Raw genomic sequence first — 26,258 nt, forward strand, 5'->3', positions numbered from 1 at the left:
AAGAAATGTACTAACAGCTGTTCAAACGGTGATAATACTCTGGCAAGAAAATATCCGTTTACAAGTGGATTAAATCGAACCAAAAATCAAGAAAATGTCGATCGAAAATCAAAATCACGCCCCTGGTTTTCTATGATGCCGAAATGTGTTGTAAATAATTTCATCCTTTCTGTCCTACCACATAAGTTTTTTTTACTGACATTCTGAAGCGAAAATTCACGAGTGAATCGCGATGGGCCGGGAATTGCAGTACGTAAACTAGGGTAGGGAAATGGGTTGTGCATGGCTCAGAAACTTGGGTAATGGGTTTGCATGGCTAAGAAATTTGGGCCATTGATTTTTTTGGCTCAGAAACTTGGGTAATGGGTTTTGCATGGCTCAGAAACTTGGGTAATGGGTATTGCATGGCTAAGAAATTTGGGCTATTGATTTTTTTGGCTCAGAAACTTGGGCAATGGGTTTTTGCATGGCTAAGAAATTTGGGCCATTGATTTTTCCGGCTCAGAAACTTGGGTAATGGGTTTTGCATGGCTCAAAAACTTAGGCAATAAGTTTTGAATGGCTCAGAAACTTGGGCAATAAGTTTTGAATGACTCAGAAACTAGGGTAATGGGTTTGCATGGCTCAGAAACTTGGGCAATGGGTTTTTCATGGCTCAGAAACCTGGGTAATGGGTTTTGCATGGCTAAGAAACTTGGGTGATGGGTATTGCATAGCTAAGAAATTAGGGCCATTGGTTTTATATGGCTCAGAAACTTCGGTCATAGATTTTTTAAGACTCAGAAACTTGGGTCATAGAATTTATAAGGCTCAGAAACTTGGGTGGTTGAGGATTACTGCCCTAGGAAGTGTTCCAGTAGAGCAAATATTACACTTCCCACACTACTTGTCTCGGTAGACGCAAATGCAATTTACTTTCTGGAAAGCCATTGTATTACGTACTGTGAAGAACAGATGCATTATCTTATGGAAGTATATTGGCCAAGAAGTATTTAGCCAGAAACACAGAAGTTTAATCTGTATTGACTCACGCAAGCGTTGTTTAACTCCTAAGCAGTATCCTTGATCAATCTTTTGACCTTGTAGCGAGAACTCAAGGTGCAATTTGCGAAAAATACAATATTATTGTTACCTTTAGAACACGATTCATATGTCTAGAGATTATAAGTTTAATTCCTTCACGAGTAATGTTTGTATTAATAATTTTCTATCTCCTGTTATCACTGGATAAAATAGTCAACTAGCTACTATTGTTTCAAAATATACAATAGGCACAAGTAGACTAATTGGTATGACTAATTTAAATATAATATTAATGACACAATGGACACTGAATTCAATTAAGACTAACAGATACACTTTTAAACGTTAAACTCTCCAAAAAATAACAATTAAAGGCCATCTTACTTCAGAATAGAAGTTTAAAAAGTTAAAAAAAAAATAAACGACAGAAGGGTCAGAAATGACTGAGATTAACTCTTTCTAAGACTTTTATATTTGAACGACAAGACAGAACTTGACAGGACATTACCTGAACAAGAGTTAGTTGCGCATTTTTTAAAACTAACTTAGAAGTGCATTAATAAATTATAACATACTCACACAAACACACACGCAAGCACACATACGCACAGTCAATCCTCCTTGTCCTCCCACAAAACTCACAGAGATGCACAGAACACAACAAGAAGCGTCCAAATTGTCCGAATCAATGCGAGTTTCGCTTCATGCGCTCTTGGAACGTCAATCCAAAAACTGCCGTCTGTCCGACCTAGGAGACCACCAAACAGACGTACCACGGCACAAAGAATCATGCCGTCAACATGAAATCTTCTCTTGGACCTGAAAAATGGGAAGGAGGGTATTGTCAAAACTATTTCCGAGTGCTTACCACGTTTACAAATTAAAGTCTGCTGTAAAGAGCATAAGTTTATAAGACAGGCACGGTATATTTGGATTTACAGTAGCAATTATGGTACATGAAGTTAAATGAAAATGTTGAAATTTATACGTAGGCTTTACAGTAAATAAGTGAATAGGGGCAATATTTTGGCCATGACGCGGACTGTATCCCCGCCAACTTAACGGCGCAAATTGCCTGAGCAACCAAAATAATGAGCCATCTGTGTGCTTTGGGCGATCATCGAGCTGTGCATATGGTATGTGCCGGTTATGCTATAGTTTCAGTCGTCCTTTCTTGTTTTTCAATGAGAAATTACTGAGAAATGTACCGACAGCTTTTTAAATGGTGACAATTCTCTGAAGAAGTACACATCCATTTTTAAAGTGGATTAAGCTTTTTAAAAAGATGGTGGACAAGACACCAAGACGGACATATATACAGGGTTCGTCCGGAAAATAAGTGTACTGATTTTTTCCCGCCGCTCCCGGCGCACCCAGCACCGCTCTGATGGGCTGCGATTGGAGGGGGGTATGTTGGCAAGCGACGCTGAAAAAGGCACTCGGCTCTGAGCTGTGGTGTAGTGAGGAGCTCTGTTAACGCGAACCTCCACGCTCGACCCACGTCACAGAACGCGATGCCGAGGTTTTTGGAGCAGCGTTATTCCATCAAATTTGCGATAAAGCTTGGGAAATCGTCTACCGAAACTGTCGGTATGATTAACCAGGCTTACGGGGAGTCAGCCATGTCCATAAACATGATCTTTCGGTGGCACAAGATGTTCGTGGAGGGCAGAGAAGAGGTCGACGACGAGTCTTCGAGAGATTCCCGATGATGCCTTCGCGGGAGCGTTCCAGGAATGGGAACGCCGCTGGAACAAGTGTATCGACTCACAAGGGTCCTATTTTGAGGAATATTAGCTTAAGATATGTAAAAGTGTAATAAATTTTTTTTCCTGAGCTCAGTATACTTATTTTCCGGACGAACCCTGTATATTAAAAATAAGTATTACACAATTCAAGGCTCTGGTAGACGATATTAAACTGCAGGAACTAAATGGGACAGCATTCTGCAAGGCAGAAGTGCGTGGCAGGAGGTGGGATTGGTGTTTGTGTAGGGAGACCATAGTGCCGAAAGTGCCACAGGACAGACACTTCAGTGTGGAGTCTCCCCCTTTGATTAATCTCACTCCCTTTGTTACAGGACCGGCTATCGAAGGAGCACTGGTCCTGCCTTTTCAGAGAGTGCACAGCTTACATCCAAACTGCAGTTATAACACAAGGTCTGTCCCAAAAGTGGTGGGACTGAACTGATTAAATTTAATTTACTGCCACAATTGATACATTCACTCAAAAGTCTTTGAAGTAGCATCCTTGTGCATCTACCCACACGGCTACCAACAGGTTTTCCATGCCTTGTACGCCTTGCACCCGGAATGCTGCTAAGCTCACACTCGTCACAGTCAGTTGTAACATTTTCACAGAGCCGTGGTAATGGCCAAACGAGGGTGCATTCCAAAAGTATTGCAGGTTTTTTTAAATTTAAGTAATTTATTGAACAGGCTTGCACAAACTCTTAAAATTCTTCAAAGTACTGTCCACAGATTTGCATTAAACACTTAAAATTCTTCAAAGTACTGTCCACAGATTTGAACAAACACTTAAAATTCTTCAAAGTACTGTCCACAGATTTGAACAAACACTTAAAATTCTTCAAAGTACTCTCCACAGACTTGCACAAAACACTTAAAATTCTTCAAAGTACTGTCCACGGATTTGCAAAAACACTTAAAAAACTTCAAAGAACTGTCCACAGATTAGCATAAAACACTTGAAATTCTTCAAAGTACTCTCCTTGGGACTATACACATTTTTTCCAGCTACTCTACCGTTAATCAGTACGTGCCCAGGAAGGCATTTTCGGGGATCTCTCGCAAAAGGTCTTCTAGTCACAGAGCTGATGGGATCTCTTCTCTGGACCAAAAACGGGTTCCTTTCAGGGCAGGCTTAATCCGTTGGAACAAAAAGAAGTCTGCTTGGGCGACATCAGGACCATAAGGGGGTTGGGGCAGCATTAGCACCAGGTGTTTGGCCAGGAACTGGCAGATTCATAGCACATTGTGGCAAGGCACATTGTTGTGATGGAGTTGCCAGGTAACGGAGATGTCTTTCCTCTTTCCCAGAAGACCCTTTTTTGGAGTCTTTCTGGCACATCCACGTAGTAGGCAACGTTAACTGTCTGTCCTAGAGGAACAAACTCCTTATGGAGCACTCCTTAACTGTCGACAAAGGCAATGAGCATTGTTTTCCCTTTTGATTTGCTCATTCTTGCCTTATTTGGGCTTAGGGGGGACTGGTCAGAGCATCAATTGCTTAAGCTTATTAGTGAGGAATTTCCAGTGCAAACTATCGCTTATCTGGACGACTGGCTACTTCACAGCCAACAATGGATCTGTAGTTACGAAATTGTCCGGTACCTCCAGGAAACGCTTGGCATCACCGTTAACATTCGCAAATCCAAATTAATCGCTACCAAGGAACTTCAATATTTGGGCGTCTTGATTAATACATCCTTATTCCAATCTTGGCGCGCGTTCAACAGGTAGACATTCCTTAAGTGGCCGGTTATTTGGCATGGATATCTTGGGTCCTGCGCATTCCTTCATGCTTAGTGTCGCAAGTGTACCGGCAAGAAGATTTCGCATGGCGAGAACTAGCGAAAACCGACATCTTCTCCAAGGAAGTGTTCCTACCGCAACCTAGTGAAATAATAGATGTATATACCGATGCCACATTAACGCAAGGCGGTGTGGTAATCCCATTGTGGAACCTCTCCAGATCCTTTCCCATACCAAGTGAGTGGCATATCAACGAAATCGAGTTATTCGCTGCACTGTATGGACTATTCTTTCATTAAATGACTTAAATTTATCAAATGTAATTATCAATGTAATCCTTGATAATCAATCAGTCTTGTACACCCTAAAGAAGGGTAATGGGATCATGTTTCACACAAGACCCTGTTTATTTCAAATGCACTTTTCGGTCATTAAAGAAATTCAGTCACAAACCGTGACCTGGTCCTGGGTCCCTTTGGGCAACAATCTTGCCAACGAGCCCTCTCGGGCCGTGCCCACGTTTTAATGTGACCGCCGGCCATCTTGGCCGGCCGGGCATATTAATGCGCGAGTGCGGGCGGGAGGACAGTCGGGAAAAAGAATCGGTCGAGGGTGCCTGGGGCCAGCAGCCTTACTAATAAGGTTTGGAGTCTTGTTTCTGGGTCAGATTCAAAAATACTCAGGCTTCATAACCAGGGATGACGTCGTCCAAATCATCAGGTTCATTTTCAATATCCTGCAAAAGTTCACTTGATGAAATTTATGTTTGGTTGCTCTTTTGGTTGTCTTACAACACCTCGTAGCGCCTTGTGGCTAAAACCTCAGGCACGACCTTGGTGCACACTTCCCTCAACTTTAAAACTTCAGTAAAAATGCGAAACACAACAGTAAGATGACCAGTTCAGTTCATTGGAAACCAGCTTGATACTCAATCGACGGTCAGAGTCCTACAATCGTCAAACGGGAGCCACATATTGTTGCTTTTGCTGGTTGACGGCCGCCCAAAGCGTTGTTTGTCGTGAAACTCTTCCCGGCCTTCCTTAAAGGTCTTTAAATCACCTTGAAACAGATCAGAATCCCACAAGCAAGCCTCACCAATCATTTCGCTAATCTCCCCCATAGATTTTTTCAGCTCAGCACAAACCTTAGTATTCATAGCATGTTGTGGCAAGGCGGGTTGTGGTGATGGAGTTGCCCTTTTGTAGAGATGGAGTTGCCCTGTAGTAGTGATGGAGTTGTCCTGTTGTAGCGATGGAGTTGCCCTGTTATAGTGATGGAGTTGCCCTGTTGTAGTGATGGGGTCGCCCGGTTGTAGTGATGGACTTGCCAGGTAGTGGAGATGTCTTTTCTTGTCCTGATGACCCTTTTTTTGGGGTCTTTCCAGCCCATCCACATAGTAGGTAGCATTAACTATATGCCCTTGAGGAAAAAAACCCTTATGGATGACTCCTTTACTGTCGACAAAGGCAATGAGCATTGTTTTCACTTTTGATTTCCACATTCTTGTCTTTTTTTGGGCTTTGGGAAACTGGTTGGTGTGCCACTCAAAGAGATGTGGTGCTTTGTTTCTGGGGTCATTCATTAAAACCCAGGTTTCATCACCAATGAAGACGTCCAAATAATCAGGTTCATTTTCAATATATTACAACAGTTCCCTTGTATCAAAATGAAATACACTATGTTATCCCACAGAAGAGCTTTATTGTACGACCCGGGTTTCGTCGAAGATCGACATCATCAGCGGGTCGTACAATAAAGCTCTTCTGTCGGATAACATAGTGTATTTCATTTTGATATGAAGCAATTCCACAAAGTTACTATGGATACAATTAACCAGATCAAGTTCCCTTGTAATTTCTGCTCAGTTGGTCTTTTGTGATGCGGTAGCCATGCAGAGGTTTACATTAACTGACGTTCTGATGCTTTCCACAGCTTGGAGAGCACTGAGACCGACTTAACAGCACAGCTTAATGTCCTCCCTACCTACTCAAAGTGATTTCATTCCACTCCGACCAATAGGAGCGACACGGGAAATTCAATTGCGTTACTTATGGAATGCTCACAGTATAATTCTCCGTGAATTACATAAGTTTGCAATACCTGGGCTTTCTTGAATGTTTTCAATTTTTTATATCAAAATCTAATGTCGTTGGCACTAATTCAAAGGTAGCTTTAAAAACACTGTTGTACCACCCGATACGCTACCAAATCAATTGTTTCTCATTAGAACTCATTACTAACCATGAGAATTCAATTCACATCAATAAATAGCCCTGAAAAAGCTCAATTTTCGAGTTATTTCAACGTTTTCGTGAGCATATCAGTGCTTGGACGACCCCTGCGTACGTTTGAAATCTATGCGTTGCATATGGTCGACCGATTAGTGTAAATTCACGAATATCAATCAATTCTAGAACTAGGGAAGGAAGAGTAGGAATAGAAGACTCACATCCACGGCAGATGGCAGCACTTTGGCCGTCTCCAGATCGACTCTCTGACGTTATTGCATTGACAGTCACGGCCGAAGACGCAATCCACTCGCCACCTGCCAACGGGAGGGAGAGAGACGCAATTAATTATCTGCGACTAATAACCCCATTAGAGTTCTTTGTTTGAAGACGACATAAATTATTTACAGGCAGTTCACTGTGGATTGCGTTTACTGCATCAGGCAAAGATACTGCCACACAAGGAGGAAGAGGGAACTGATGACAGGAATGTAGACTAAGTTGATCATAATAAAAAAGACTATTGAGGCATTGGTTTTGCAAGGCTCGGGAACTTGGGCCAATGGTTTTGCAAGGCTCAGAAACTTGGGTAATACATTTTTTATGACTCAGAAACTTGGGCCATTGGTTTCGTGTGACTCAGAAACTTGGGTCATTGGTTTTGTAAGGCTCAGAAACTTGGGTAATACATTTTTTTATGGCTCAGAAACTTGGGCCACTGGTTTTGTGTGACTCAGAAACTTGGGTCATTGGTTTTGTAAGGCTCAGAAACTTGGGTCATTTGTTTTTTGTAGCTCAGAATCATGGGTCATACATATTTTATGGCTCAGAAACTTGGGTCATACATTTTTTATGGCTCAGAAACTTGGGTCATAGGTTTTGTAAGGCTTAGAAACTTGAGCCATTGGTTTTGTACAGCTCAGAAACTGGGGCCAATGGTTTTACATGGCTCAAAAACTTGGATCACTGGTTTTGCATGGCTTAGAAACTTGGGTCATTGGTTTTGTATGTCTCAGAAACTTGGGTGATTGATTTTGTATAGCTCAGAAACTTGGGTCATACATTTTTTATGGCTCAGAAACTTAGGTCATTGGTTTTGCATGGCTCAGAAACTTGGGTCATTGGTTTACCACGGCTAAGAAACTTGAGTCAATGGTTTTGTATCTCTCAGAAACTTGGTGGTTAAGGAGACTGATTTGAGTCTTATGATTTCATGTGGCTGTGTCTGGAGAAGGAAAGAAAGGCAAACAAACGACAACTACAAAACCTAATGTACAGAAGGGTTTTGCAGGAACATCATTGACTCATACTCACGAAGTTGGTGACCAGAGACATCTTCAATTCTTGGTTCCCGCCTAAAGTTGCCGCCGGAAGGCTGGCCAACCCGCAGCTCGCGGATTATGACCTCAGGCGACAGGGCAGAGAGGGTAGCTATTGACAGAGGAAACAAAGAAAGCCTGAATAAAAGTTTGTTGGATTGGGAAAGTTACATCTACATCATTCAACACAAAAACAGAATTGAATTTAGACTGAGTAACAAAGTTAAGTTGAACCTGTCCAGGAAACAGAAGATATTAGCTATAATTTGTCTGAATACAACAAAACTGTGTTAATATTTAATGACTCATATGCATTGCACAGAAAGTTAAAAAATATTTATATTTTTGTTAATGTATTCAGAGGAGAATGTGAAAATTTAACAGCTGCTAATGAATGCTAATGGGTAATGATTCATGGGATGATTTTTACTGAAAAAAATACATACCCTTTGCTTATTTTCATTCATTCTTTTAAACAAACAAATTGCCAAACTCATAGAAACACCTCTAACCATAGCGGCAGCCACAGACCAAGTAAACAATGAAAACAGCTGAAGGGGCTTTACTTCAGGGACATGTATACCAACGTAACAAACAAAAATTTTGACAATCAAACTCTCCAAACCGGCAATATTCAAAAATTCCCATTATTATCTGAACACACGTCATATGAGCAAATTCCCGATGGGTGATCTTTGGTCTAATGTGTATCATTCCTTCCTTCCTCCATTCACAACCTGTTTTCCCCATTAAAAGCCTTAAAATGCCCTTACTTTCTCTCATCCTGTCGTCCGATAGGTCGTCCTCCTCGTCCTCACGGGGTTCCACCTTCAATTCACTGATTATCACCTCGGGAGAGAGAGCTGACAAGCCTGTCGACAAACAACGAAAGCAATTAGTACACACACACAATTACTATAAGTCATTACACACTTGATTACATCAGAGTTACATAGGTATACACCCGTTCCTACATAAAATCCTTCTCCCTCGATTTACATGGTCTCTACAATAAATAAGTGAACTGGCGCAATCTTGCGGCGATTGCGTGGACTATAACCCTACCCACAAGTGGCGCTAGGTGCCAGAGACCCAATGAAAGCCGTCTGTGCTTAGCGGTTGAGCTTTGCGTATGGTATGTGCCAGTTATGTTTTAGTTTCTGTTGTCCTATCTTCCTTTTCAATACTGTTTGCGTCTAAAAGTGGAAATTGACCAATCACGGAGCAGCGAATCAACATATCAAGTTTTTATGGTGACCTACGGTGGTAAAAGTTACCATAAGAAATTACTGACAAATGTACTGACAGCTGTTTATACCGTGATAATTCTCTGAAGACGAAAACATCTTTTTTCAAGTAGATTAAGCATTTTTAAGATGGTCGACAAGACACCAAGAGGGTTAATACAAGGCAAGGATGATCTTCAAACACCCGTGTTGACATTGACAGCATAGAACCTGTGTGGTCCCTTGTTCTTAGCAAAGGTTTAAAAACTGTCCGAATGATAATGATAATAATAATAATAATACATTTATTTGTCCGGAGATTTGTTGCATATTCATACATACACAAATATAGTACATATGTATATAATATATATCTATATGTATGTATATGCTTTCGTAGACGTAACACGGAAGTGCCGAATAGTACAATACACAGTAACACACAATATAGATACACAAAAAAAAGAAGAACACTCACACGTATTTTCTTGATATTTCGACGGAAACAATCCGTCTTCCTCTGAAGATATAGAAGCATTACTTCTATATCTTCAGATGAAGAGGGAGTAGAATTCTGTCAAAATATCAAGAAATAACGTGTGAGTGTTCTGTTTTTTTTTGTGTTTCTATATTGTGTGTTACTGTGTATTGAACTACATGTATATATAATGTGTTCCTATGCCTTTTCCTTATATCTGTTTCTGTATATATGAGTATTTATTCGCCGTTTGGCGGGATTTCGTATTTGAATGTGTATTTGGCCAATGTGGCTCATCTCTTTCTTCTGGCTATGCGTGCCACGAAACGCACTGTTCCTTTCCTGTATGATGTTGTATGAATTCTAAACCACTGTCCTTTCCTCTTGTGTATTGTCTATTTCTCCTTTGGTGGGTGAAACAGTCCCCTGACGCCATCTCTTGGCTAAAGAATCGGGGCGCTTGGCGACATATTAGACCCACGGATCTCAGGGTAAATTACGTTTCCTCGATAGCTCAAGTGGTTAAGAGCATCCGCCCGGCAAGTGGAAAGATCCGAGGTTCGAGTCCCGGTCAAGGAAATATTTTTACTCTTGTGATCCGTTCGATTCCGCCTTCCCCACCTCTGTTGTGTTCGTCCTTTATATGTGTTCCTATCCCTTTTCCTTTTATCTGTTTCTGTATATATGAGTATTTATTCGCCGTTTGGCGGGATTTCGTGTTTGAATGTGTATATATATATATATATATATATATATATATATATATATATATATACTCATATATATACAGAAACAGATATAAGGAAAAGGGATAGGAACACATATAAAGGACGAACACAATAGAGGTGGGGAAGGCGGAATTGAACGGATCACAAGAGTAAAAATATATATATATATATATATATGCAAGGTACTGATAATAAACCAAGTCTTTTGTCTTTTGAAGAGAGGTTTACATGGTGCATGGCAAGGAGCATTGCTTATAACACGTATATAATTGCTTATAATACTCTTTTGGATTTTGAAGATTATGCCCACATGGGGAGAGGAACCCCAGAAGAGGATACTGAAAGTAACACGGGAAAAAAATTCACCATAGTAAATGGATAGAAGGACCTCTAAATTTACAGAATATCTAATATTTCTAATAAGGAAGCATAGAGAGCTTAACTTGCTACGTAATTTGAAAATGTGTTCCTCCTAAGACAGGTTTCTATGCAGGATTACTCCCATTGGGCATTGGGTACTGGAATTTTGGGAAATGCTCACACCTTCCACATCTACTGAGATTGCAGATGAAACTTTCTTTTTATTAGGGAAAATAAATCAGGCTGGACTTATTTAAATTGGGTTTTAGAAAGTTATGAAGACACCATGCATTCAAAATCTGAGCTACTTCGGCTGCTCTTTCTGTCAAACTGTCTACTGGGGAGGCTGACACAATGATATTTGTATCATCAGCATACAGTATTGGGTCTATCCCCTTAATGAACTTCAGCTTATCTGGGAGATCATTGATATAGATTAAAAATAAAATAGGACCAAGTACGGAACCCTGGGGAACACCCAGTGTTACTTCTCTACCAGGGGAAACAAATTTGGAGCCATTTCTTGAAAGCTCAACATACTAATGCCGTTCACTTAGATAAGATTCAATCCATTTGTAGGGTGTGCCACTTATACCACATCATTTTAGTTTATATAGGAGTAACAGATGATTGACGAAGTCAAAAGCTTTTGTGAAATCAAAAAAATAATCCTTAACCCTCTTAGTGCGAAGGGCCAATATATCGGCTTTCGTGTCCCTGGCGAAAAGTGTGGCGGGCCGATATATCGGCTCTTGCGTAGGCTATTGTTTAAATCGTTGTAACTTATGGTTTTTTCTTTATTTATTCATGGTTTTTGTGCTATCCCATCTTTAAATGTTTTTAATAAGTTTAATCTATATTGTAAACTCCGCTGGGTAAAGGGAATCCCAGCATAAATATTCTAGCAAAAGTAGTTACACTACCGCGTTGGTCATAAAAAGGTTTGAGGCAAATCTAACCCCTTACTCCACTGAACTAGATCTAATTCCAAAATCAAATTCATCTCTATGAGGATCCCATATATACTGGCAGCATACGATACTCTAGGTGGGGCCTGACTCAGGGCAAGAAAACATTGTTCCTTTCTCTTTTTCGTTGCATTTACCCAGGACTCTTTTTACAAATCCCAATTATTTATCAGCACGACCGCATATTTCTCGTGCTATGTGCTTTCCCGAGGACAGATCGTGAGAAGTAATTGTTACACCTCAAGTATTTAATGGAATCTACCCTCGCGATTTCTGTTCGTTTCACTCTGTAACTATATACCTTATTCTTGAAACTCTGGAAGATAACGTCTGATTTCAACTGATTAAGGCAGATAGTTATGCAGTCCTACGTTCATATTCTGAAATGCATTGTAAGTTGAGGACAATCTACAATATGTAGTAATATTTAGATTCCCTTCACCTTTATATGTATATATATATATATATATATATATATATATATATATATATATATATATATATATATATATATATGTATATATATATATATACACATACATACATATATATATATATACATACATATATATATATATATATATATACATACATACATATATATATATATATATATATATATATATATATATATATACATACATATATATATATATATATATATATATATATATAAACTAAATACAGTCATGATTCAATACCAAATCAAAAAAAAAGGTTTGCAGGATTCACGTGGTGGTACATTATTAGCTAGAGATACCAAATAGCTCTCTTTTGTAGGAGCAAAATTGGTTTTTCATGTTCAGGGGAATGACCCCATAACTCAACACCATAATTCAAATGACAACGAAAGAATAGGGCATGGCTAAGTGTTAAACATTACTCATTTGAAATGAGAAAGCTTAGCTTTCTTAACATATATAAACAGCTTTACTTAATGCAAGCCAATTGCCCCGATTCATTTGCCGAGAGATGGCCAAGTGGTCTGGACTTCTACATATACTCCTATCCCTTTTCCCTTACATCTATTTCCATCTGAGTGTATATTTATCCGCGCAATATGACAGGATTTCAAATTTGAATGCATTCATACGAATATATATATACAGGGTCGCACCCAAAAGTGGTAGGACAGATTTTCTCTGGCCCGAACGGAGCGGTGGAGGGGGGTCTGCCTGGCAGAGTAAGGTGGAGGGGGCTCCTAGCAACAGACCGACACCAACCTCAGTCGCCTGCGGGCTGTCGTGTAGTGAGGACACCGTTTTTAGTGAAGCAAGTTTTATGTCCGCGTCGAAAAACAAAATGAATCTGAATTTAGAGCAACGTTATTCCGTGAAGTTTTGTGCGAAACTCGGGAAGACGACAACTGAGACCCTCGATATGATCAAGCAGGCTTATGGGGACACTGCCTTAGCCGTTCCACAGTATTTGAGTGGCACAAGTTGTTTAAAGAGGGTAGGGAGCTTGTTGAAGACGACCATCGCTCCGGACGGCCGTCGACGGCAAGAACCAACACGAATGTGGACAGAGTGAGGACACTGCTGAACACAGAGCAACGCTTAACCAGTGAAGAAATTGCAGACCAGTTGGGTCTGTCTGCATCCAACATCCAACGCATTACTTCACAGGATTTGGCCATGCGCAAGGTGTGCGCCAAGATGGTGCCGAAAATTCCGAGTGTCGACCAACAGGCAACGGCCAAATACGGCGTTGACGTTGCCGCACCCACCCTATTCTCCCGACCTGGCACCACCGGACTTCTTCTTCCTCCCCCTGATGAAAAGACAGCTCAAGGGACGACGTTTTGACTCGATAAAGGCCGTTCAAGAGGCTTCGACAAGGGTCATCACAACGGCATCCCCAAAGAAAATTTCCAGCGGGCGTACAGGGAATGGGAGCAACATTATACTAAGTGTGTAGTAGCTCAAAGAGCATACTTTGAAGATTATTAAGTCGATGTAAGTATATCGTCAATGAAATTCGTGTAAAAAAATCAGTCCTACCACTTTTGGGTGTGACCCTGTAGTAATATGTACGTATTTCGGACTCACTCTCATCAGGGCCGCTATCAGCCAACTCCTCCCTAGATGCCGCAGTATCCAAGTCAGGGGCTGCAGCAAATGTGGCATTGCGGCACCCCCTGCCCACCCCTTGAACTACCAAAGCGTTGGATGTCGCCAAAGGGGTCACGGCATCCGAACACCAGAGGCCTGCAAAGGGAGAAGGAAAGAGAAAAATAAAAACCAGCTCTCTTAGACCACATTTATTCAAATGTAATTACCACGGAGGCATTTACAACATGGATAAAAAGAATACTAATCACCGTTCAGTTTGACGCTCTACTTCTCTCATTAGGACACGATTGCTATAGCTGGAGCTTGTCCTGAGGACAAGGACAAATCATTTTATTACAAGTACGGTATCGAAAAGTTAGAAAAAGCTTTGGAATGATGGTATAGATCTTGAAAGTTATTATGTTGATGAATAACAATGAATTTTACAAAACAAATATCTCCTTTCTTAGTCCTGGGATTTATTTAACTATACCCGGGACTTATTAAACAATAGGTTATGGTTTCCCAACGAGACACCTGGTACCCTGTTAAGAAACACACGGGGAAATGAAAGAATGTGCCAATTGAGGCGTTCCGGGGAATCGATGTACAGGGTTTGTCCGGAAAATAAGTGTACTGATTTTTGCCCGCCGCTCCGGGCGCGCCCAGCACCGCTATGACGGGCTGCGATTGGAGGGGGGTATGTTGGCAAACGACGCTGAAAAAGGCAGTCGGCTCTGAGCTGTGGTGTAGTGAGGAGCTCTGTTAACGCGAACCTCCACGCTCGACCCACGTCACAGAACGCGATGCCGAAGTTTTTGGAGCAGCGTTATTCCATCAAATTTGCGGCAAAGCTTGGGAAATCGTCTACCGAAACTGTCGGTATGATTAACCAGGCTTACGGGGAGTCAGCCATGTCCAGAAACATGATCTTTCGGTGGCACAAGATGTTCGTGGAGGGCAGAGAAGAGGCCGTGACGACGTGTCTTCGAGAGGTTCCCGATGATGCCTTCGCGGGAGCGATCCAGGAATGGGAACGCCGCTGGAACAAGTGTATCGACTCACAAGGGTCCTATTTTGAGGAATATTAGCTTAAGATATGTAAAAGTGTAATAAATTTTTTTTCCTGAGCTCAGTACACTTATTTTCCGGATGAACCCTGTATTCCCTTCCAGTCAGTCGAGTTCAAAGGTTACATAAAATAATGCTCTCGAAAGATTTGCGTTATTTTATGCACGGAGAAGACAGGAACATCAAGTAAGAAGCATGTTTAACCCTCTTAGTGCTGCGGGCCGATATATCTGCTTTTGTATCCCTGGCAAAAAGTGCGGCGGGCCGATAAATATCGGCTCTTGCGTAGGCTATTGTTTAAATCGCTAGAACTTATGGTTTTTTCTTAAATAATTTATGGTTTTTGTGCTATCGATAGGTTGAATTCCATAGAATTCCATAACTAATTTTTTAATTTTTTATTAGCAATTTTGAATGCTTTTCAAAAAGTATTAATCTTACCATAATTTTACGTTCAGTTTTGTACATGTCGGGAAGCTCAGCCTAATTGTTTGCTCGTTTTTTTCTGAGTGGTCTTGCCACTATGAAAAGCCACTGAAAGGCTACTAATCTGTTTTCATCTGTAATCTCTTGACTGTGTTATGGTGTCCTGGTGTTGATATATAGCTGCTTATTCAGACTTTGTTGAGATGATGGAAATGAGAGCACTGCTTTGTAATCATTTTGGTTTCTCTTGCCGTCCATCGTATCTAATCATTTGCGCCCTGTGTATTGGATTACATTGTCAGCAGTTCTATGTGAGATAGAACTTGGTTTTTCTCTGCCTTTAGATTGTAAGCACATTGCCGCAGTCCCAAGGAAAGGGGAAAAGTCCCAATTTGACTAAGGTGAGATCAGCCTTTTCAACAAAATCGAACTATGCAGAGGCTGACAAAAAAACTTGCAATTCACTGGTTTTTCTTTACTTATTTGTAATATTTTCTACATGTCTTTTTGATTCTTTATTATATTTAAATATCGTAGTTTAATTGAAAAATGTTTTTAAAAAAATATTAGTATCGTGACTAAAAATCGAAATATTATTGCTACAAAAATATTCTTCAAATTTATAATACTGTAATAATTACATTTATTTTTCAGATGATGTAAATGTATTACATCATTATTAACTATAATATTATATTTTAAAATATAAAAACTCCATATGGATATCTAAACAAATAACTTCATGATGTTTTCTTTTCCTAAGGTGATACATTTTCTTAAATTACCCTTCGCACTTCTCACTAGTACCCCTGGAATCCTCACCACACTAAGAGGGTTAAGATAATTCTCCCTAAAACTTAGATTTTGATAATCACACTCCAGTTCAGTCCACACACGATTCCATCAACTCTTCATACGTGGGAAATTTGAAGGGTTTACAGAATCAAAACCGGATGTCAGCACTAGCTGGCCCGATGACTTTCCCATGTAGCAATAAGTATTTATATTAATATGAGTACATACATAAGCATCAGTGCTTTGGGAGGAGATCTCTTTTGTGGACACCTCCCTGTTGTTTTTCCCTTCAAGCAAATTGTTCCGATGGAATAAAATCGAGATTCAAATAGCGATTAAATACTTTGTAAGGAAAGATATGAAACAACTTCACACCAACTTTCAGATCACTCCCACAGGGTGCTCTGCTAATTCATATATTCAACTGTAGCCAAGTGGACAAACGAGTCCACTGACCACTCCGGAGATCAACAGATTATGAACTCCGTTGTGGTCTACGAAAATGTACCACTACCCCACAAATCACTGTGCTTAAGTGCATTATATGTTCATGGTAGATAACCCGGTTAAAAATACGAGAAATTGCTATAGCTGTGGGGATGTCATCTCAATTCGGATATCAAATTTTTTAAAAGTTTGGTAAAGGGGTGCAGATGATGACCTGACTAGTGCTCGGCCAAAATGTGCCACTACCCCAGAAATTACTGTGCTTAAGTGCATAAAACAATCATGGAAGATCCCCACTTGAAAGACAAGCAAGGAGATTATTACATGATAAACCCCAACACCATACAAGATGTACGAGGGTGGTCACATAAGTACCTGGCCTGACCTAGAGATGGCAGTAGATGTATGAAAAATATCACTTTATTAGAAAGTACGCAATCTATAAAGCATTTGTTTAAAGTTTAAAGATGCCACGTTGTTTAGTATTCGTTTGGCAGCCATCTATAGTGAACGTTTTCATGTAAAATTGTGATTTATTAATTTGAAAGGCCTCTCAGCCCCCAAACCAATATATTAAAAGCTGAACTGGATTATTCTACTCTTCTGGAAGTGAGTCTGCTCCTTCTTTGTTTATACAACAGTAATACAATACAACTGGGTAGCATGGGTGACCATGACACACCAGCTAATACTTCCTTGTCTAGGAAGTATTATTATTTATTTATTCATTAAATTATTAATTATTATTACATCTCATTATTTTGAAATAGTAAAATATAAGATAGACTACAGTAAAACAAAAAATATGCATATAGAAATATATATGATAAATGTCTGCGAGTGAAATTACTGCTAATCATAACTTGTTGACACAAAATATTCATTTAGTTCAAGATAATGAAGATGCCACGTTATTTAGTATTTGTTTGGCAGCCATCAATAGGGAACGTTTTCAATTGAATTTCATGAAAATGCAGAGAAAATTGGACATCCTCACATGTGATACAATATACTTTTATTAATTTGAAAGGCCTCAAAGCCCCCAAACCAATATAGTAAAAGCTGAAATGGATTATTCTACTCTTCTGGAAGTGTGTCTGCTCCTTCTGAGTTTATACAACAGTAATATAATAAACAATTGGGCAGCAGAGTTTACGAACGAGGCCACAGTACGAGCTGTCAAAGACGAGAACATCGCTATTGGGGTCGACCAAATGAGGTGTGACGACTCAGAGAAACGGTGAAGAAAATCCACAAAGTGATACTGGGTGATGGTCGACTGAAAGTATGTGAGCTAGCAGACATAGTAGGCATTTCAAAATGTACGGTCCATCGCATATTAACTGAAAATTCGGGCATGAGAAAGCTGTGTTCAAGATGGGTGCCGCGTTTGCTCAGACTCGAGCGAAACCAGTGTCGTGAAGATGTTTCAATTTAGAGTGTTTAGCAAAGTTTCACGGCAGCAAAGCAGAGTTTATGTGCCGTTTCATAATAATGGATGGAACATGGGTCCATTACTTCAAACCCGAGACAAAAGAAAAATCAAAGCAACGGATTCAAAAGGGAGAACTGACTCCAAAGAAGGCGAAGACCGTTTCATCTGCAGGCAAGGTCATTTTGTCCTTATTTTGTGGGTCCATTATCATGGGTCCATTACTTGACACCCGAGACAAAAGAACAATCAAAACAATGGATTCAAAAGGGAGAACTGACTCCAAATAAGGCGAAGACCGTTTCATCTGCAGGCAAGGTCATTTTGTCCTTATTTTGTGGGTCCATTATCATGGGTCCATTACTTCAAACCCGAGACAAAAGAAAAATCAAAGCAACGGATTCAAAAGGGAGAACTGTCTCCAAAGAAGGCAAAGACCGTTTTGTCTGCAGGCACAGTCATTGTGTTGGTTTTTTGCGATGTGCGTGGGATAATTTTCATTGACTATCTTTGACAAAGGAAAGACTATCAATGGGGAGTATTATTGCGAACTTATTTCAATATTTTAAGCGAAGAAATCCAGCAAAGGCGATCCCATTTGGCTAAGAAGGAGGTGTTGTTTAATCAAGACAATATGTAACAGCTCAGAAATCCATTATTGCAATGGCCAAAATTCATTTAATTAAATTTGAATTGCTACCTCATCCACCCCATATTCACCAGATTTAGCCTCCATCGGGTTATGTCCTGTTTGCAAACTTGCAAAAATTGCTCGGATGGTCAAAGTTTTTCCGACCGTGAAGAAGTGATGTTGGCATTTAATGGCTATTTTCAGGAGCAAGACAGTTCTTATTATAATAAAAAGGGTATCAAACTCATTGAACATCACTGGGAAAAGTGTATATAGAGCTGAAAGGAGATTATTCTGAAAAATATATACTTTTTTTTGGTAAAATGTTTGGGTTTTCTTGGCTGGGTCGGGTACTTGTGCGTTTTCCCTCATAATATACAGAAATTTCAAGTTTTTACCCCAAAATCACAGAGTTTGAAAGGACGCTTCCATACCATTTACTAGTGAAACCCACCCTGTACATTATACTTTGCGTATAACCCCCAAATGTTAAAAATACACCCTCATTCACGCAAGACGAGTGTAACATAAGTCACATCTGCCTACCTGAGGCCACGCAATGGGCCTTGCGTTGTATTTCATCATCGGGGGAAGAACAGTAAGAGGCATTATTATTGTACGTCCCTCTAGATGTGCTCGGCATGTTCCCGACGACAATGCCGTTCACAACATCACACAGGTTTGCGGTTGTGCCGAGACTGCCGCCTGCAAAACGGAGAGAAATATATTAACCCCCTATTAAACACCAGAGCCTCTCCTCCCTGGTACACATGACTAACGGCAAGCGCTGTCTATTTTGACGAAATTGCAGTTTTGCACTTAAAAATTTGCACAAAATACAAACACTTTTTTGCCAATTCTTTTTGCACAAACTTCTAATAGTTACAGGTACATAATAAAAATTAAAAGAAGTTCAAACCTAGTCTGTAGATTAAGAAAAAAATTTATAATTCCAACATTTATTTCCAAATAATTCAAATTTTTAACATTCGGATTAGAAAATTTACCGTCACCATACTTACACACTAATAATACAAGGGGCAGTTCAATAAGTACCCTTATTTAGACAACAAAGGGCGTTCCTGAGGGAAGTTTATGCCATCATCATGTGCTGCCATCTATCAAATGGCGCTGAAACAAACTCCAGACTGATTTAAAAAGGTTAGTTTGGATTTGGCAGCCATTCCAGAGTGTAAGACGTGTTTCGTGATTTTCGCTTGAAGATGGAAAAAGAGAGCACTATCGTTCGGTAATTCCCTTTTTGTGTTATTGGATGGGAAGAAATGCGAGGAGATGAAAGCAAAGTTGGATGCTGTTGGATGGGGACACTTTGCGCCATCTATGACCACAGTTAGATATTGGTTCAATGAATTTAAACGTGGGCGTACATCTGTTTTTGATGAGGAGCGACCAGGACGCCCACGGCAGACGTGGTTATACCAAGGAAGTCACTCAAAAAGTCCACGCCATGATTCTCGCAGATCGACGAACGAAAGTGCGCGAAGTAGCAGAGGCCGTGTGTACGTGTGTCAACCGGAACGGCAATTAATATTTTACATGATAAGTTGGCAAAATGAAAAAATTGACGGCCTGATGGGTGCCGCGATTGCTCATGGTGTACAGCAAGCTGATCCCGGCTGTCAACTTCGAAAACTGAATGAACTATGTTATGAATTGCTGCCGCACCCCCCGTATTCACCCGATCTGGCTGCCTGTGACTTCATGAACTGCATGAACTACGTTATGAATTGCTGCAGCACCTCCTGTATTCACCCGATCTGGCTGCCTGTGACTTCATGAACTGCATGAACTACGTTATGAATTGCTGCAGCACCTCCCGTATTCACCCGATCTGGCTGCCTGTGACTTCATGAACTGCATGAACTACGTTATGAATTGCTGCAGCACCTCCTGTATTCACCCGACCTGGCTGCCTGTGACTTCATTAACTGCATGAACTACGTTATGAACTGCTGCAGCACCTCCTGTATTCACCCGATCTGGCTGCCTGTGACTTTTTCTTATTCCCTAACATGAAGAAATGGCTCGCGGGAAAAAAATTTAGCTCGAACGAGGAAGTTATCGCCGAGACAGAGGCATATTTTGGATATTTCGACAAAACCTATTTTTTGGAGGGGTTATAAAAATGGCTGGAACGTCGGGAGAAGAGTATCTTTCTCAAAAGGGGACTATGTTGAAAGATAAAAAATATGCTTTTGAAAAAATGGTTTCTTCATTTCTAACACGGGTACTTATTGAACCTCCCTCATATACACTAATAATTTTGTCATAATTAATTTCCCAATACTATTACTTAGCTCACACAAACAGTTTAATGCCTTTGATATCATTATTTTTCAAATATTTACCAATGAATACTTTAAAATGCACACTTTAGTAGACCCTGGTCACGAGTAATCTTCCCGAAAATCCACTACTAATTCTCCACCATAAAAATCTTCACAGAAGGGAGAACTCTGAGAAGATGATGTCCTTTGTTAAATTCTGATGAAGTAAATCCAACAGAATTAATAATCCAGCAATGACTGTCACCGCTACTCTTCCATAAGCAACACGAAAAGGGTAGACATATCAATAGAGGTATTTATTAGGGCCAAATTGAGACCTAATGGTCCTTCCATACAACCAATCGCCGTTCAATTAGTATATTAGGAATTAATTTATAATTACATGCATACAAACACATAGATACACATTGATAGACAGACACATAGTATGCACAGGACAGCTTTCATGTTTCTTGTTATAATAGTAAAACTTATATTTCCAGAGGTCATAACATTCTTCATTCTGGAGGGATTAACACTCTTAGTGCGGCGGGGATTCCAGGGCTACTAGTGAGAAGTGCGAAGGGTAATTTAAGAAAATGTATCACCTTAGGAAAAAAAAACATTATGAAGTTATTTGTTTATATATCCACATGCATTTTTTTAATTTTGAAATATAATATTGTAGTTAATAATGATGTAATACATTTACATCATCTGAAAAATAAATGTAATTACTACAGTATTATAAATTAGGTAGAATATTTTTTTAGCAATAATATTTCGATTTTTTAGACACAAAACTAATATTTTTAAAAAAATATTTTTCGATAAAACTACGATATTTAAATATGATAAAGAATAAAAAAGATGTTTAGAAAATAATATAAATAAATAAAGAAAACCAGTGAATTACTAATTTTTTTGTCAGCCTCTGTATAGTTCGATATTGTTGAAAAGGCTGATCTCACCGAGTCAATTTGGGACTTTTCCCCTTTCCTTGAGACTGCGGCAATGTGCTTACAATCTAAATGCAGGAAAATACCAAGTTCTAACTCACAGAGAACTGCTGACAATGAAATCCAATACACAAGGCAACGAAAAATTATAGTAAGAATTATACTTTTTTAGAAGCATTTAAAATTGCTAATAAAAAGTTAAAATATTACTTACGTAATTCTATGGAATTCAACCTATCGATAGCACAAAAACCATAAATTATTAGAGAAAAAACCATAAGTTACAACGATTTAAACAATAGCCTATGCCAGAGCTGATATATATCGGCCCGCCGCACTTTTCGCCAGGGATACGAAAGCCGATATATCGGCCCGCCGCACTAAGAGGGTTAATGACGTAAGGAAATTCATTCAAAGATGACATGAGTGTAAGGGGACTCTGTTCCTTCAATATCAACCGTTAAGAGGAGTGGGCACATCCCTAAGAGCCAGGAAAAGGACGAAGGACGGGCAAAAACCGTAACCTATCAGGAAAGTATCAATAAAGGTGTACTGTAATATCATGTTGGGCGATAGTTGAGTGATGGTGAGTGAGATAGCTAGGGCCGTGTGGGGGATATCGGAAGAAAGGGTGCGAAATATTTTGCAAAAAGAATTAGAGATACGAAAGCACTTTGCACAAGGTGGGTGCTGAATTCCGATCAAAAGCAAATGCGAAAACGATTTTTGCAGCAATGTTTGGAATGATTCAAGTGGGAACCAACTGATTTTGTGCCGCGATATGTCACCATGGAAGAGGTGGCCCTTCACAACACGTCAGAAACAAAACAGCAGTCGAAGCAGTGGGTGGAAACCGGTGGTTCAGCACCAAAGACAGCAAAGTCAATCATATCTCCTGGAGAAAGATCATGGCCAGTGTGTTTTGGGATGCGAAAGGCAGCCTGTCAATTGATTACTACCTTGAAACAGGCAAGACAATAACAGATGAATATTACACCAACTTTCTAGACCGGCTGGATGCCAAAATTAGCGGAAAGAGGCCAGGCTTGGAGAAGGAAAAACTCATCTTTCACCAGGACAACGCACCTGCTCACTACAGTACGTCGGAGATGGGAAAACTACAGGATTACGGGCAAGAATAACTCTGCAATCCCTCCTATTCTACTGATTTAGCACCCTAAGACTTCCATCTGTTCCCAAACTTGAAGTAATTAGTTTCTCGTAAGCACTTTTCGTCCAATGAAGAAGTTAGGATGGCTCTGGATGGATTTTTTCACACCCTTCCACACTCTCACTTACGAGAAGGAATACTGATGTCAGAAAAACGCTGGACAAATTTGTGTTTTGATGTCAAGGGAGCAAGAAATAATGAGCTCTACGGCCTTCCAATTAAATAAGAAGGGGGAAAGAACACTCCAATGGCGGTAATAATTAGTCGCAATTCTCTCGTCAGACCAATTGTTTTGTTGGTTTAACGGGAATCACGTCAGGGACCAACCACAACCCCTAGACCAGTATACCTTCTGTGGTGGTTTACTGGGGAATTAATCCACGTCAGGGACCACACACAGCCTGACTGGAATCCTTCACGAGGCTGTGAGACCACGTTAAAAAATTCCAGGTGGAGATGGAATCCTTCACGAGGTTGTAGAGTAGACCCCGTTAAAGATTCCACGACATTCTCAAGCACACACTCTGTGACTGGCACAGACCAATCAAACACAGACGCAAGCACTCAAGAAACACACACACTCAAAAGGGCCCCAACTTCTGGGAGAATCTGGACACGGGTATAGAGCGCAAATGAGGATATGCGTCGAACTTGCGTGTTTCAGCCACAAAGTGGCCCTCTTCAGCGGACCGAAAGGAAGACACCTCCAATGTCTTCTCGTCCTTCAATTACATTTAAGCTTTTTGACTCAAAAATCAAATTATAATAAATTAAATTGAGACAGTTAGTATTTCGTTGAACCCTTCATACCAGTCTCCTATTAAAATACTAATGATTATGTTACCTTTGCACGGTCAATATACCGCGGCCGTTAAATCAATATCACCGGGCAAGCCAGACCTTTTATACAGGGTTCGTCCGGAAAATAAGTGTACTGACTACTGATTTTTTCCCGCCGCTCCAGGCGTGCCCAGCACCGCTCTGACGAGCTGCGATTGGAGGGGGGTATGTTGGCAAGCGACGCTGAAAAAGGCAGTCGGCTCTGAGCTGTGGTGTAGTGAGGAGCTCTGTTAACGCGAACCTCCACGCTCGACCCACGTCACGGAAAGCGATGCCGAAGTTTTTGGAGCAGCGTTATTCCATCAAATTTGCGGCAAAGCTTGGGAAATCGTCTACCGAAACTGTCGGTATGATTAACCAGGCTTACGGGGAGTCAGCCATGTCCAGAAACATGATCTTTCGGTGGCACAAGATGTTCGTGGAGGGCAGAGAAGAGGTCGACGACGAACCACGGCCTGGACGCCCATCAACGACACTCACCGACAAAAATGTGCAAAAAGTTCGCGATGTACTGAACTCTGATCGTCGTCTTAGTGTTCGGATGATAGCAGAGCAGTGAAATGTGCCAAAAACAATAGTGCACGAGATTATTAGGGAGCAATTACAGATGCGAAATATTTGTGCAAAGTTGGTGCCGAAAGTGCTCAGTGATGATCAAAGACTCAATCGTTTGGAAATCGCGACACAACTTGCGGATCACTGCAAAAATGATCCACATTTTTTAGAGAACTGTTCTGTTCCCAAAGATAAAGAGGAGTTTGAAAGGAACGCGATACGGGACTTTGGACGCCGTCAAAGAGGCCGTGACGACGTGTCTTCGAGAGGTTCCCGATGATGCCTTCGCGGGAGCGTTCCAGGAATGGGAACGCCGCTGGAACAAGTGTATCGACTCACAAGGGTCCTATTTTGAGGAATATTAGCTTAAGATATGTTAAAGTGTGATAAATTTTTTTCCCTGAGCTCAGTACACTTATTTTCCGGACGAACCTTGTATACATGCATAGATGCGCGAATACTCTATACACGTTCAAGATAACTATGAAGCCCTGGGTGTGCGGTATCTATACAAATTCAAAGAGAACTACGAAGTTCTGTGTGCGCGTTATCTATGGGAAAACGCGGTATTTGGAAATCTCTTTAATCAGGGAGTGTCTTTTTGTGTCGGTGTTTTTTGAGAGACTGCTTGAGGTACAGAGGGTAAAAGAATTATAGTTCTATCTTTTCTATAATCTTATGTGATACAATTATATAGTTCTATAATTCTATCACTTCGTAGTGTGATTATCATTCGTATTGTGCCGGTTATTGGTGACACAACGATAAATTTCATATTGAAAAAATAATCCAAAATTTCCCTCTATTTCACTTGCATAACATAGTGTATAATACAATGTATTCGAAATTATGAAATCCATAAAGCATATGTTTCAAGTTTTGAAGACGCCACGATTTTTAGTATTTGTTTCGCAGCCTTCAATAGTGAATGTAATCAGTGAATTTGTGAAAATGCAGAGGAAATTGGTCATCGTTATATGTGATATAATACTTTTATTTGAAAGGCCTCAGCCCAAGCAATATACCAAAGCTGAACTGGATTACTCTACTCTCGGTGGGTCTGCTCCTTCGTTTATACAACAGTAAAATTTTGATTAGCAGAGTTTAAATGCGAGCTGTCAAGACGAGCACGACATTGATCGAACAAATGAGGTGACGACTCATAGGAACGGTGAAGAAAATCCACAAAGAGATAATGGATGATCGTCGACTGAGATTACGCGAGATAGCACACATGGTAGGTATTTAAAAAAGTGGGTACATCGCATATTAACTGAAAATTGTGTATGAAGAGTATAAAATAAAACATATTAAAGAAATATATTCTTCTATCTGCATCACTACTCTGAGAAAGATCATGAAATGATGAATGAATTCTGCGGCTATTATAACTTTTGCAACCCTTAGGTAAAAGTAAAATTGACTTTTTCGTAATATTCACGATTGTCTCCCTGTAGATAATAATCAGATATACAATTTAAAAGAAATAAACTTTTACTTACGTATTCACTTACGAGGATACAACAAGCGCTTCAAAAGTAACCAATTACAATGTCTCGTAGATGAAATGATGAGAAGATGTTTTTGATAAGTTTTTCTAATTCATATGCACTTAATTCAGCCTATATTTTAAAAACAAAAAGTCACTTCGACACACATAATAAACATATTATATGATAAATATTTCGAGTCCGTTTCCAACTGTGAATCAAATGAAGCGCAATTATTACGAACAAAAGATGTACGAAATGCGATTTAGAATTTC

General features: G+C 40.0%; 1 protein-coding gene across 1 annotated transcript in view; it reads right to left on the reverse strand.

Annotated features, from left to right (window-relative positions):
• Positions 1-1,479: 1,479 nt before the first annotated feature.
• The window catches only part of LOC139693225 (uncharacterized), a 40,947-nt gene continuing 16,168 nt past the window's right edge, over positions 1,480-26,258 (reverse strand). The window contains exons 3-8 of the mRNA XM_071591330.1: positions 19,227-19,385; positions 13,876-14,034; positions 8,838-8,936; positions 8,060-8,176; positions 6,967-7,062; positions 1,480-1,842 (exon numbers count right to left, since the gene is read on the reverse strand). Of these exons, the coding sequence (XP_071447431.1) occupies positions 1,811-1,842; positions 6,967-7,062; positions 8,060-8,176; positions 8,838-8,936; positions 13,876-14,034; positions 19,227-19,385 (662 nt within the window). The 3' untranslated portion in view covers positions 1,480-1,810. The remainder of the gene's footprint in view (positions 1,843-6,966; positions 7,063-8,059; positions 8,177-8,837; positions 8,937-13,875; positions 14,035-19,226; positions 19,386-26,258) is intronic.

This window comes from Hetaerina americana, unplaced genomic scaffold, assembly GCF_022747635.1.
Source record: "Hetaerina americana unplaced genomic scaffold, ioHetAmer1.1.p SCAF_45, whole genome shotgun sequence".
NCBI lineage: Eukaryota > Metazoa > Arthropoda > Insecta > Odonata > Calopterygidae > Hetaerina > Hetaerina americana.